This window comes from Podarcis cretensis, assembly GCF_951804945.1.
Source record: "Podarcis cretensis genome assembly, chromosome: 1".
NCBI lineage: Eukaryota > Metazoa > Chordata > Lepidosauria > Squamata > Lacertidae > Podarcis > Podarcis cretensis.
In genome coordinates, this window is record NC_137170.1 from 132,145,797 (window position 1) to 132,159,083 (window position 13,287).

The window sequence follows — 13,287 nt, forward strand, 5'->3', positions numbered from 1 at the left end:
ACGACCTTGCACAGGATTGGAAAGCAATCAATGTCACACTGATTTTCCAAAGGGGAGCCAAAGCTAATCCAGGTAATCACATGCCAGATAGCTAATGTGAGGTGAAAAACGTTATTTGTTGGTGGAGGGCAAAAATCAGTGAAAATTTTTAAAGAATAGAGGAGCAAGATTTCAGAGGAAGAATCAACATGTCTTGTACACCCGCCTTGGCGAGTTCCTTGAGACCTGGCTGTCATGGCATAAGACTGGTTCCCCTAACAGATTGGAAACTATGAGGCTACAGAGAGGAGGAGGAGTACGTAGACAGTTCTAACAATGGAAATGGGTGGGAACCCCAATGTTTAGCATTGGGACTGGCGCCATAACACTTGTTCACTTCCCTACATACTTTTAAAACGTGAATGGTAAAAGCAGTCATGATACGCTGGGCTCAGGACATTGGTCACAACATACTTATGAGTGAATGGAAAAGGCTATGGAAAGAGGACATTAGATTTACCCCCTGCTACAACCTTAGAGAGAATGTTTTAAAGATGCAATACAGATGGTACCTAACCCTGGCCAAGCTGGACAAAATGTATAAGAACAGCACAGAAAGGTGCTAGGGGTGTAAAGAGGGGAAAGGTATCTTCATACATATGTGGTGGGAGTGTAAGAAGTGAAGAGAAATCTAGGATGTCATCTATAACGAAATAAAAAAAAATGTTTAAACTCTCTTTCACAAAAAAACTGGAAGCCTTCCTACTCGGTATCATGTTTGCAGAAATCAAGAAAATTTGTAGGCCCTTATTTATGTATGCTACCACAGCAGCAAGAATCTTCATAGCCAAAAACTGGAAAAGCAATATTATCCCCACCAAAACTGACTGATTAAAAAAAATGATTGAATATCTACATCTTGCAGAATTAACAGGGAGAATAAGAGGAAAGACTATTCAAAAAGTTAACAACGAATGGTCAACTTTTAAAGAATAACTCAAAAACTATACGGACAACGCAAGTCTCCTGGCAGATATAGATTAATTCTTGAAAATAGAGGAAAGGTATCATAAAATCTGGTTAAATACAAAAGAAAAGTAGAATAACAAACACGAAATGCGTACAGAGTTAAGTTTCATAACAAGGTACAAAGAGAAGAGTTGGAAGTCTATTATGTGTGGTGTACATGTAGGATATGTCGGTATGTGAGGTATGTATTATATGTAATGTATGTAATGTATTTGTTAAGTTTTTTGTTACTTGAAGTACAATAAATAAAATGTGAATAGAAAGATAGTGTTGGAAGTTCAGTAACTGTCCAAACTCATGCCAATTCATCAGGGAGTAAGGAGGCTACAGAGCATGTCTGGCGCTGAAGCTGCTTTTAGATGACTCCAACTACAAATACGGAGGCTGCTGAGGAGGCCAGACACCATCTTGGCTGTGAGTCCTGGAAGACCTGGCTCCTTCCTTGCTGGCCTTTTCCAACCTTGCGTGGGAGGTCAGAGCCCTGACTGACTCCAGCTACAAAAGCTGCTGAACAGACTCTTGGGCTGTGGTATTGTTTAGGGTATTTTGTTGAGGTTTGTTGTTGTTATTGATACTAAATTTTGTATCTTTATTTTTTAATCTTATTATGATTTATGTGGAAGTTGTTCCAATTTGGTCAATATGTTCTATTTATTATGTTCATAATTATGTAAACCTTGTAATGTAAGCCACCTTGACCATGGTTTTATCTAATGAAAAGTGGCATAGAGATAAATGCTGACGATGGAGGTACTCTAAGGTGTTCACAAGGCCTAGTTGCTTCTGTTACTAAAATTCACAGAACTAAAAAACTGTGGCTACTAGAAAGTCCAGATGTTCAATGAATGCATGTAAATAGATTCAAGGACTTTCCCCTTCATTACTCAGTATTTTTGTCTTGATGGTATGGTATAAAACTTACTTGGTTCTGAAAATCCGACTGACCAATTTCTAGCTATCATATCTCTCTGTTAATAAATATTCTGCTATTGTTTACGTCTCTCAACACCATCCTGCCCCCCACTATTAACAGTTTAAATCCATAATGCAAATGAAAATTGTCTTGTCCTATTTCTGCATGACTGGAATACAATCTGACTTGCTAAATTATGGGTGAACTGACCCTGCTTAGGATATTTTTTTCAAAAAAACAAACCCACACAAAGTGTTGGAGAGTGGTTTTAATTAGAATAGATATGTGGCTAATCATATCACAGAAACAGAAGAGAGAAAAGTGTGATTGGAATAGAATATCTACATATTAGTCTGCTCTATGTAACTTTCTTGATTAAGTACTATAATCCAGGGGTTTTGCATACACATGCACAACATATATTTACTTTGGGAACTTTCCTTACGGCAGTTCCACACTAAATGAAGGGCACTTTCTTGCTGCTTGTACATGAGAGTTACAGTGATGGCCCCCATGCCCAACACTTGAAGTGTGGTTGCCATAACCGTATGAACATGACGCTGAGACAAGATGAAGACTTTGAGCACAATATATTTGTGATGATTACTTTTAAAACGGTTAAGTATGGCTATGTTTAAAGGTAAAGGTAAAGTGACCCCTGACCATTAGGTCCAGTCGTGACCGACTCTGGGGTTGCGGCGCTCATCTCGCTTTATTGGCTGAGGGAGCTGGTGTACAGCTTCCAGGTCATGTGGCCAGCATGACTAAGCCACTTCTGGCGAACCAGAGCAGCACACGGAAACGCCGTTTACCTTCCCAACGGAGCGGTACCTATTTATCTTACTTGCACTTTGAGGTGCTTTCGAACTGCTAGGTTGGCAGGAGCAGGGACTGAGCAACAGGAGCTCACCCCTTCGCAGGGATTCGAACCGCCGACCTTCTGATCAGCAAGTCCTAGGCTCTGTGGTTTAACCCACAGCACCACCCGCGTTCCTGGCTATGTGTAGTTAAATAAAGATAAATCTCTAATTGGTGCTCACTTTTGCTTCTTTCATTTCCCCTGCTGCCATCTCTGCACCCCTTTGAGCCTGATCCTGTCTCCAATCTCCACTGCTAACTCTCTACAGTGGTACCTCAAGTTACAACGCCTCAGGTTACAAACGCGTCAGGTTACAAACACCCTCGGCAGTGGTGGATGGTCAGTATGGCAAAGTACAGTACAAGGAGAGACTTTGTCTGTGTGGGCAACCTTGCGTAGAGGACCTGTACCACTATTTATTGCAATGCCCGCTATATATAGAACCAAGAGATTGATTTATAAAACCCCTGCTCACGAATGAAACACACTTGAACAGGGTAGAAAGAGTGAAATGGCTGCTGAGTGATACTGATGACTGTGGGATGGAAACACAGGAGCAGTCAATGACACCGTTCCTAGAGTGTACATGTTAGAACATGGGGAGGGATGTCTGTCCAGCAAGCAGGTAAACTTCCTGGGGACGGACTTCCTCCGCATGTGACCAGAGGTGGGTGTGGCCTCACCTGTGCAGGTAAATGAAAAAAGCACAGGGCAGGCAGCCATATCTCTCTCTCTCATCTTCATCTTCTGAAGGAGCAACATGCCCTCTTGGCTCTCAGCCAAGAGAGGACAGTACTATCTTCCTATAAGATAGATTCTGAGTGTATTTTACCTTTTTTAAGCTGTCTGCCTTCTGGGATCATATTGTGAACAGAACGTAAGTAAACTCTTTTATACTTTTATAAAGATTGTGTCGTGTCTTGTATTTTAAGAGGGAACAAAAGGGGAAATTACCAGAGTAATTATTATAGTGGTTCTAGCGAACCTGTGCAGACGTTACCATTGCGAACTGAAAGGGGAATGTCATAAACTCTGCTGATATTTTGGGAACTTGTTAGCACAAGTTGGATTAGGATATAATCTCACAATATATCCTCTCTTAAAGATGCAACGCAGAGTCCTAGTTATTAATTGGAAATGGTCGAATCCCATGCCGTCACCCAGGGCCAACTCGGACTCCCCCTTCAAGGTGGCTCTCACTTCTTTATCATTATCATTAGCATTATTCGTTGCCTTCGAGTTCACCCCCTCCACCTCCATGTCGGCTGCGAGGTCAATCAAAGGATCAAAACGATTGTGAGTTTCAACCATGTAGCTATCTTCCTCGTTATTTCTGCTACAGTTAAGAAAGAAGGAGTCAATCTTGGACTGTTTGGACCTCGGGGGAGGCATTGCCTCATCCAAGTCCCTTGGCTGCTTTCCCATTGTGGAGATAAGGAGAAGTATCTGCAATAATATCTTAATGCACCTTAGAGAGTGTTGTAGAAGGCAGAGGAGTGGTGAGCGAAGGGATGTGGGTGGAGTTCGTTGCTTACTTACAATTCTCAGTCATTTGTCCAAGCTTCTCTCGTCACTCGGCTCTGGAGAGGCGCTTAAACAGGGGAGTTACTCTTCGTGCAGCTTAAAGATTTTTCTCCAACATCTAGCTCACCAGGAACAGGCTGACAGAGGATGGTGAAGGGGTGAGGGTCCTTTCTCTGGCGACTTTCTCTTGCCCAGCGAGTCAGTAAAACAATAAAACAATAAACTAAAACAATAAAACAATAAACTAAAGGCAAAGAGAAGCGCGGAGGTGATAAAACAGCCAGTAAGACGTTAAAACTGAGAGTTTAAAACCAAGAAGTGGCTAAAAACTACTTAAAATCTACTTAAAAACTACTTAAAAACTTAACTAAAAGCAGAGGACTCTGACTAGGCTACTTTCTCCGTCGCCATCTTGGAGAAATTCTTCTATGCAAAAGGCGGCCAGTTGGTTCCACCAATCAGAAAAGCATTTATCAGCAAAGTCCTCCCGATGCTACTGTATGGGGTTGAAATCTGGGGGTGGAATTTAAAAACACTACAACGGCTTGAGATTCTACAAAACTCCTTTGCACGAAAGGTACTGGGTCTCCCCAAGGGCTCGGTTGCTGCACAGTTAAGAACAGAACTGGGCCTCCCCTCCATTGTTGCGAGATCCCACATTAGAATTATTAGTTTTTATTGTAAATTAATCAAAGCCCCAGGTTCCCTTTTAGCCAGGCAAGCCTTTTTAACTAGTTCTCATAGCAATAAATGGTCCAAGGCCATGGAGTCTATTACTGCACGCTACTCCCTCCCAGATCTGGACACGCTGTCAGCTTGGGGTCAACATAAAATCCGGGCCTGGATTCTTACTAGAGACGAGGCCATGGACCGGGCACAGTCCACCACAGCTCGCCTCTCCATGTGGCTCCCTAAAGTGAAAGTGGTAAGATCACTTGCCAACTACTTGATAGACCTGACGGAGCCCAATTTGAGAAGAACGTTTACCATGGCCCGTTTCCATTCTATACCCACGGCCTTCCTGCAGGGGATTTACTCTAAGACCCCTATTACTCAGCGTCTATGTCCATGCACAATGAATGAAGTAGAGGACTTCATACATTTCTTTTTCTACTGCCCTATTTATGAGCTAATAAGAACTAAGCTCCTCCTCTTGATCCTGTCCACCATAACATCTAAGGAAGACTGTTTGAAATCACTTCTTGTGGACGCAAATCCCCAAGTTACACGTAGGGTGGCAATCTTTATAGTGCAGGCCTTGAAACTCAGGGCTACTCTGACGGGGTAGTGTGTCCTAGACCTGGACCTGTCTTAATTCTTTTATTACCTTTTAACCTAATGTCCCGAGCCTATTTTGGGGCCATTATATGCTTTATATACATTCGCAGTAATATCGCTTTGAATTTTGTTTGGTTGTTTGTCTCTAGCATTTATTTATTTATTTATTATTTTTTATCCTGCTATGGCTGTATGCTAATGCAATAAAGGTTTGATTGGTTATATCCTCTCCTGCACCCCTGAACATTCCCACAATGACTTCATAACTTATAAAGTAGCACTATATGCGTTGGCGGCTAAGAAGATCAGGAGAAAAGAACTAGATAAAATAGTGGTCAATTGCAAAGGTGATTCGGACATTTAAGCTGGCACATTCTACCTGAGAACCCCTTGCTGTTCCATCATATGCAACAAATAATTTTTAGGAGAAGTGATTGTGGTTTATTGTATCTGCAGTGCCTGATGTTTTTATGGTTTTTATGCTTATTGTTGCTTTTCTTCTTGTTCCCATTGTGAATGATGCCATGGCCTTTGGCTAGTGCAATAAAGTTTATGATGATGATGATGATGGGTTACCAACTCAGCTAACCTGGAAGAGTTGCCTCGAGTTGAGAACTTTGCCCCAGGATAGGAACGAAAATCGTGTGCCAGCGGCACAGCGGCAGCAAGAGGCCCCATGAGCGAAAGCACGCTTCTAGTTAAGAACAGTTTCAGGTTAAGAATGAACCTCTGGAACGAATTAAGTTCGTAACTAGAGGTACCACTGTACTTCCATCTAAAAAAAAAGTGGGTGAACTAAGGTCCATGGCATGGGAAGGGGGCATCTGAGCAGTCCGCAACCTGCCATCTAGCAGAGCCATAAACCGTGTTCACCAGGTACAAGTGCCTGTTTGGGGTTCAAGTTTTATTAGCAGGAAGAAGAAAAGACTGAACCCTTTGTGTATCTCTTTTGGTGCACTGGGGACCATTGTTGCAGTTTCAGGCTGCCCATCACTTTAGGGGCCAAAGGGAGGAATTGCCAAGATTTTTCTGTCAGGGCAAGCATTTGGAATGATCGCCCCTTCCTTCACACAGTTTTTTTTGGGGGGCAACCCCCCAAATCAATGTTGCAGGTGAAGGGGGACGAGATGAAGGAGAAAGGCCCATCACGGAAACCCTGGGTGAGGGCTTCCACTGATAGAACTAACTAATGAGTATAATCCTGCCCAATATTATATATATATATATATATATTTGCACATGTTTTCCAAACATAACATCCCCATCTTATAAAATAAAGCAAACCTTTGGCTATCACAGCCTAGGACTTCTGTCAACCTCGACTAATGGGTTTCTAACTTTCTTTCTAATTTTGCATTTTATTTTAATAGTTATTGCTATAAAATCCAAATCCTAAATAAACTCCTTCTTAGTCCTTTTTCAAAATAATTCATATAATTCTCCTTACAAAACTTCTTGCAACCCTACAAGCGATGTCAATTGATTACAATTGTCTTTCAAGTATATCATAAATTTCTTCCAATCTTTCAGGAAAGTCTGGTCTTGCTGGTTCCGAATTTTCCCAGTTAATTTCGCCAACTTGGCATAGTCCATCAGTTTCGTCTGCCACTCTTCTTTTGTTTGTAGTTCTTCATGCTGGCCACATGACCCAGAAGCTGTACGCCGGCTCCCTCGGCCAATAAAGCGAGATGAGTGCCGCAACCCCAGAGTCGGTCACGACTGGACCTAATGGTCAGGGGTACTGTTACCTTTACTCAGAGCAGAACCATTGAAATAAATATCAACAACAACAAAACCCAACCGAACATCCTAAACAATATCACAGACCGAAAGCTGTTCAGCAGTTTTTGTAGATGGAGTCAGTCAGGGCTTTTGTAGTTGGAGTCATATAAAAGCAGCTTCAGCACCAGACATGCTCTGTAGCAGCCTCACCTCCTGTTGTAGATTGGGAGGAACCATCTCCCCGTGCTTTAGCGCTGTTAAAACATCAGGCATGGGTTTGGCCAGCTAATTTCAGTGGGTCTGTTTGTAAGTAGAACTTAGTTGGATGAAGAAGAAGAGAAGAGTTTGGATTTGATATCCCGCTTTAGCACTACCCTAAGGAGTCTCAAGGGACGCAGGTGGTGCTGTGGGTTAAAGCCTCAGCGCCTAGGGCTTGCCGATCGAAAGGTCGGCGGTTCAATTCCCTGCGGCGGGGTGCGCTCCCGCTGCTCGGTCCCAGCGCCTGCCAACCTAGCAGTTCGAAAGCACCTCCGGGTGCAAGTAGATAAATAGGGACCGCTTACCAGCGGGAAGGTAAACAGCGTTTCCGTGTGCGGCTCTGGCTCACCAGAGCAGCGATGTCACGCTGGCCACGTGACCTGGAAGTGTCTCCGGACAGCGCTGGCCCCCGGCCTCTTAAGTGAGATGGGCGCACAACCCCAGAGTCTGTCAAGACTGGCCCGTACGGGCAGGGGTACCTTTAACTTTACCTTTAAGGAGTCTCAAAGCGGCTAACATTCTCCTTTCCCTTCCTCCCCCACAACAAACACTCTGTGACGTAAGTGAGGCTGAGAGACTTCAGAGAAGTGCGACTGGCCCAAGGTCACCCAGCAGCTGCATGTAGAGGAGCGGGGAATCGAACCCGGTTCACCAGATTACGAGTCCACTGCTCTGAACCACTAACACCACGAGTTGTTCCAGCTGATTGGTCTAGTTGTCCTTGAGCCTACGCATTGGATCTCCGACTTGGCTGCATAACGCAATGTGACATAATGAGTGCTGAATAATTAAAACACAAGCTGAAAAAGAAAACCAGGCTGCATAGAAAGCAGGATTTATTCTGGCAATTAAAAAAAAAAAGTTTGTCAAGTGTTTAGTACTTGGCATTGAAGGGGTAATTAGAGCTGGCATCAACCCCAGTTCCTCCATTAGAAAAGGAAGCTGAAGCGCTACATTGCATTCCTTGGTCTCCGCCATGCTAAACTTTTTAGCATCATTTCTTACTAATAGGGAAGAGTCTCAAGAGGCAGAAGGTGTGCCTGCAAGTTGGAAAACTTAGGGGGAAATAAGAAAATGCAATGGTTTGGCCAACATCTGCTCCTTGGTATAAGAACTCAGTTTCCTTTTTCATCCACATTGAGCCAATACAATATTTAGCCTACAAATTATACTGTAGAGCAGTGCTTCCCAATTGGTGGTTCATGTAACTCACCCAGGGGCTCCATGGCACATTCCTGTCAACTGTCTGGGGCACCCCACTTTGTGGGAGCATGATGTTGCTTGGGTCATGTGACTCACACCGGAAGACGTGTGGCACAGTTTTGCCCTGGGACATGTGGAGGGCATAGCGGCACCGTTCACATAGCAAAAACTACCATAAATACAGTGGTACCTCGGGTTAAGTACTTAATTCGTTCCGGAGGTCTGTTCTTAACCTGGAACTGTTAGCACCACTTTAGCTGATGGGGCCTCCTGCTGCCACCGCGCCGCTGGAGCACGATTTCTGTTCTCACCCTGAAGCAAAGTTCTTAACCTGAAGCACTATTTCTGGATTAGCAGAGTCTGTAACCTGAAGCGTATGTAACCTGAAGCGTATGTAACCCGAGGTACCAGTGTATATCAACAGTTTCTAAAGTAGGGGGTCCATGGTTTGGCTTTTGAAAAACAGGCGGTTGGCAGTACAGTGGTGCCCCGCAAGACGAACGCCTCACAAGACGGAAAACCCGCTAGACGAAAGGGTTTTCCGTTTTGGAGGCGCTTCGCAAAACGAATTTCCTATGGGCTTGCTTCGCAAGACGAAAATGTCTTGCAAGTTCCTGCAGGGTTTTTTTCCTTCCCCCCCTTTTTCTAAGCCGCTAAGCCGCTAAGCCGCTAAAAGCCGCTAATAGCGCTAAGCCGATAAGCCGTCAATGGGCTTGCTTCACAAGACGAAAAAACTGCTAGACGAAGAGACTCGCGGAACAGATTCTTTTCGTCTTGCGAGGCACCACTGTACTTACTAATTGGGAACTTCTGTCATAGAGGAAAGGGATGGAATTTGCTTGGTCAACCTGCCATTGGCATCCAAACAGCACATGTAAAACAAAGAAGATGGGTAGCGCTAGGAACAAAATCATTTTCTTATAATTGAGAGCTGCTTGAACTGACGTTAGCGGGTACTTGATAAGAGTGTGGAGCAAACTTTAACTTAGACTGCAATCCTATACCCACCTAACCTGGAAGTAAGCACCACTGAATTTGATGGGTCTTAGTTCTGTGTAGATATGGACTACTGCAATGCGCTCTACGTTGGGCTACCTTTGAAGGTGGCTCGGAAACTGCAATTAATACAGAATGTGGCATCTAGACTGGTGACTGGGAGTGGCCACCGAGACCATATAACACTGGTCCTGAGAGACCTGCATTGGCTCCCAGTATGTTTACAAGCATAATACAAAGTGTTGGTGCTGACCTTGAAAGCCCTAAACAGCCTCGGCCCAGTATACGTGAAGGAGCGTCTCCACTCCCACCGTTCAGCCCGGACACTGAGATCCAGCTCCGAGGGCCTTCTGGTGGTTCCCTCACTGTGAGAAGTGAGGCTACAGGGAACCAGGCAGAGGGCCTTCTCGATAGTGGTGCCTGCCCTGTGGAACGCCCTCCCATCGGACGTCGAGGCAATAAGCGACTTATCTTACTTTTAGAAGACATCTGAAGGCAGCCCTGTTTAGGGAAGTTTTTAATGTTTAATGCTGTATTGTGTTTTTAATATGCTGTTGGGTGTGGCTGGGGAAACCCAGCCAGATGGGTGGGGTATAAATCATATAGTAGTAGTAGTAGTATAAGATTGCACTGGCTGTCACATGCCACAATAGGCAAGGATTGCTGCTCATTTGATGCCAGTTACATCTTCCCTGGTGTGAACAGAAAAAGCAAGCCTGAAAGCCACATTTAAGCTTGTCTTTCTATTACATCAGGGGCGCAGAGCCTAGGACTTGCCGATCAGAAGGTTGGTGGTTTGAATCCTTGTGACGGGTTGAGCTCTTGTCAAAGTGCAAGTAGATAAATAGATACCACTCCGGCGGGAAGGTAAACAACGTTTCCGTGCGCTGCTCTGGTTCACCAGAAGTGGCTTAGTCATGCTGGCCACATGACCCGGAAGCCGACCAATAAAGTGAGATGAGCGCCGCAACCCTAAAGTTGGCCACGACTGGACCTAATGGTCAGGGGTCCCTTTACCTTTATCTTCCATTACATCCAAAACAAGGTTTGTGGTTTGTTGATCCTTAAGAAGCTGTGATCTATAAGCCAACAACAAACCATGGTTTAAGGCTCACCGGCACTTGTGGCTTGTTAGGGGGCAACAAACCACAGTCAAGGGTTCAGGTGTAATGGAAAACCAAGATTAATTGCGTCATCTTGGTTTGTTTCTCCCACTCTAGGAGAATGAAGTGGAAGTGATTAGGCAGTGCACACTATCTTGCTGATTGATCACAGTGAACCAATGACAGGGCAGAAGCCAGCTGGAATTTGGAACCTCTGTATTGATGATCAAACATTTTTTATCACAAGCCAATCTGAATGCATTTTCTCAAGAGTATATTTCAAACACACACACTTGCACACATAAACCTCACATTTTTATTATACGTATGTCATGCCAAATTCCATATTCAAGTACATTTATTTGCGTCTATATTAGTCAAAAATAGAAGACTGCATTTTTAAATCCTCTAGCTAATATTGCAGATGCGTTCCGGTTTCATAAACCTACTTCCAGTTGTTTGTAAGTGATAAAAAATCATTTTGGGCCAATTAGCGTTCATTCTTGGCACTACTCCAAGCGTAAATTAATTTGGAAACAGTTTCTAGTGTTTTAAGTTAAGTTTTTTTAATTAAAAAAAAAATCACCACATTTACTACATTAGACAGAAGAAAGACTCGTTTCCCCCCTTTAACTTCACAAGACTTCAGCTGACACAGCATGGTAGCTGCTTTTCTGAATTATCTGAAGTTTTTTGGCTGGTCTTGAAGATGAATGACATTTAGAGTACATTGGCAATGATAAAAGTACAAACGAATTTGAGGACCTGTTGGAGATATGCTACAGTAGTTTAAAATGTCTTTTATTGCATACGGTAATCCAAGCTATGGCTTATAGGGACTGTGTGGGCTCCCACAAGAGGACCTTACAGCTGTTTTGCTCCACCTAGGTCCTTTTTTTGGCTGCCAAGTGGGTGCAAGTCTATCTCCTGGAGCCTTCACCTTCATGTGGTACCGCTAGCCAGAGTTTGGTTTACCGTACTATGTGAAGCAGCTCAGTGCAATACAGTCATACCTTGGTTCACTAACGGAATCCGTTCTGGAAGTCTGTCCAACTTCCGAAAACGTTCAGAAACCAAGGCGCCACTTCTGATTGGCTGCAGGAGCTTCCTGTGGAGAGCCAGCGTGGTATAGTGGTTAAGAGCAGTGGACTCGTAATCTGGTGAACCAGGTTCGCTTCCCCGCTCCTCCACAAGCAGCTGCTGGGTGACCTTGGGCTAGTCACACTTTTCTGAAGTCTCTCAGCCTCACTTACCTCACAGAGTGTTTGTTGTGGGGGAAGAAGGGAAAGGAGAATGTTAGCCGCTTTGAGACTCCTTAGGGTAGTGATAAAGCGGGATATCAAATCCAAGCACAAACAGCGTTGGACGTTTGGCTTCCAAAAAACTTCCACAAACCGGAACACTCACTTCCGGGTTTGTGGCGTTCGGGAGCCAAAACGTTCAAGCCACAAGGCGTTCCAGAACCAAGGTACGACTGTATACAAATTATCAAAATGGTATCAAAGTTGTACAATTTTTTTTTAAAAAAAAAAGGTTTAAAAAAGGGCTATACGCAGAAAAGGTATCTATCTTCATTTGCTTGTTTCTACTTTTACCCTAAAAATGAACCTTCCTGGGCGGGCATTAAATTCAAACAGTATTTGTTTATAATAACAAATATTTTACCCCATTTCTGGATATTCCTAGTTCCCTTTTAATGCACACGGTTACCAGGTTCCATTGATTCAACACCTCTGCATACTTTCCCTAATCCTTCTGCACAGTGGTTAGATTGATCACATTACACTGCTCCAACATTTTCTCAATTTCTATTTAACTTATTTGGTTTCTGTGTATTCTTCCATGCTTTGGTATACATACTACTTTGCAATAATCCCAAACACAATGGTAGCTTAGCCAATTGCAAACACAAAACTGTGGTAATTCAGGAATTGTTGGAGGACCTAAGAAGTTCTGATTTTCTGTGAGTTGTAGAGAGGAGTTAGGTCCAGATTGCCCCCCCCATTTCTCTTGCATGCTGAAAAACAACAACAACAACAACAACAACAACAACAACAACAACAACAACCAGTTTCACTTCCCCTGCTAACTTCTGTATTGGCTTTTAGCATGTCACCCGATCAGTCTTTGTTTTGTACTGGTGGTGTGAAGAAGCAGAACAACTTTAGAGTGTATGCAGGACATGTTGCAATAATCAGTTAAATTCCTGGTGTCATATTTCTATTCTTGATTTTGCTTTTGTCTTCAGGGACACCACTTTTGGTGAGAAGGAGCAGTGATCCTGCCCTAGGCCCACCTGTCGAATTTGCTGCTGGCGCTTTGAATACCAATGAACATGTTCTGAAGACATCCGTGACAGTAGGTATCTTGTGCTTCTGAATTCTGTTACCATTGTTCCTAGTAATATCAGACTACTTAGAAAT

General features: G+C 43.6%; 1 protein-coding gene across 2 annotated transcripts in view; it reads left to right on the top strand.

Moving 5' to 3' along the window:
• Positions 1-13,287, top strand: part of PARD3B (par-3 family cell polarity regulator beta) — a 652,714-nt gene that overhangs the window by 142,488 nt on the left and 496,939 nt on the right. For both annotated transcript variants that reach the window (XM_079976360.1, XM_079976361.1), the window contains exon 4: positions 13,113-13,222. In XM_079976360.1, the coding sequence (XP_079832486.1) occupies positions 13,113-13,222 (110 nt within the window). The remainder of the gene's footprint in view (positions 1-13,112; positions 13,223-13,287) is intronic.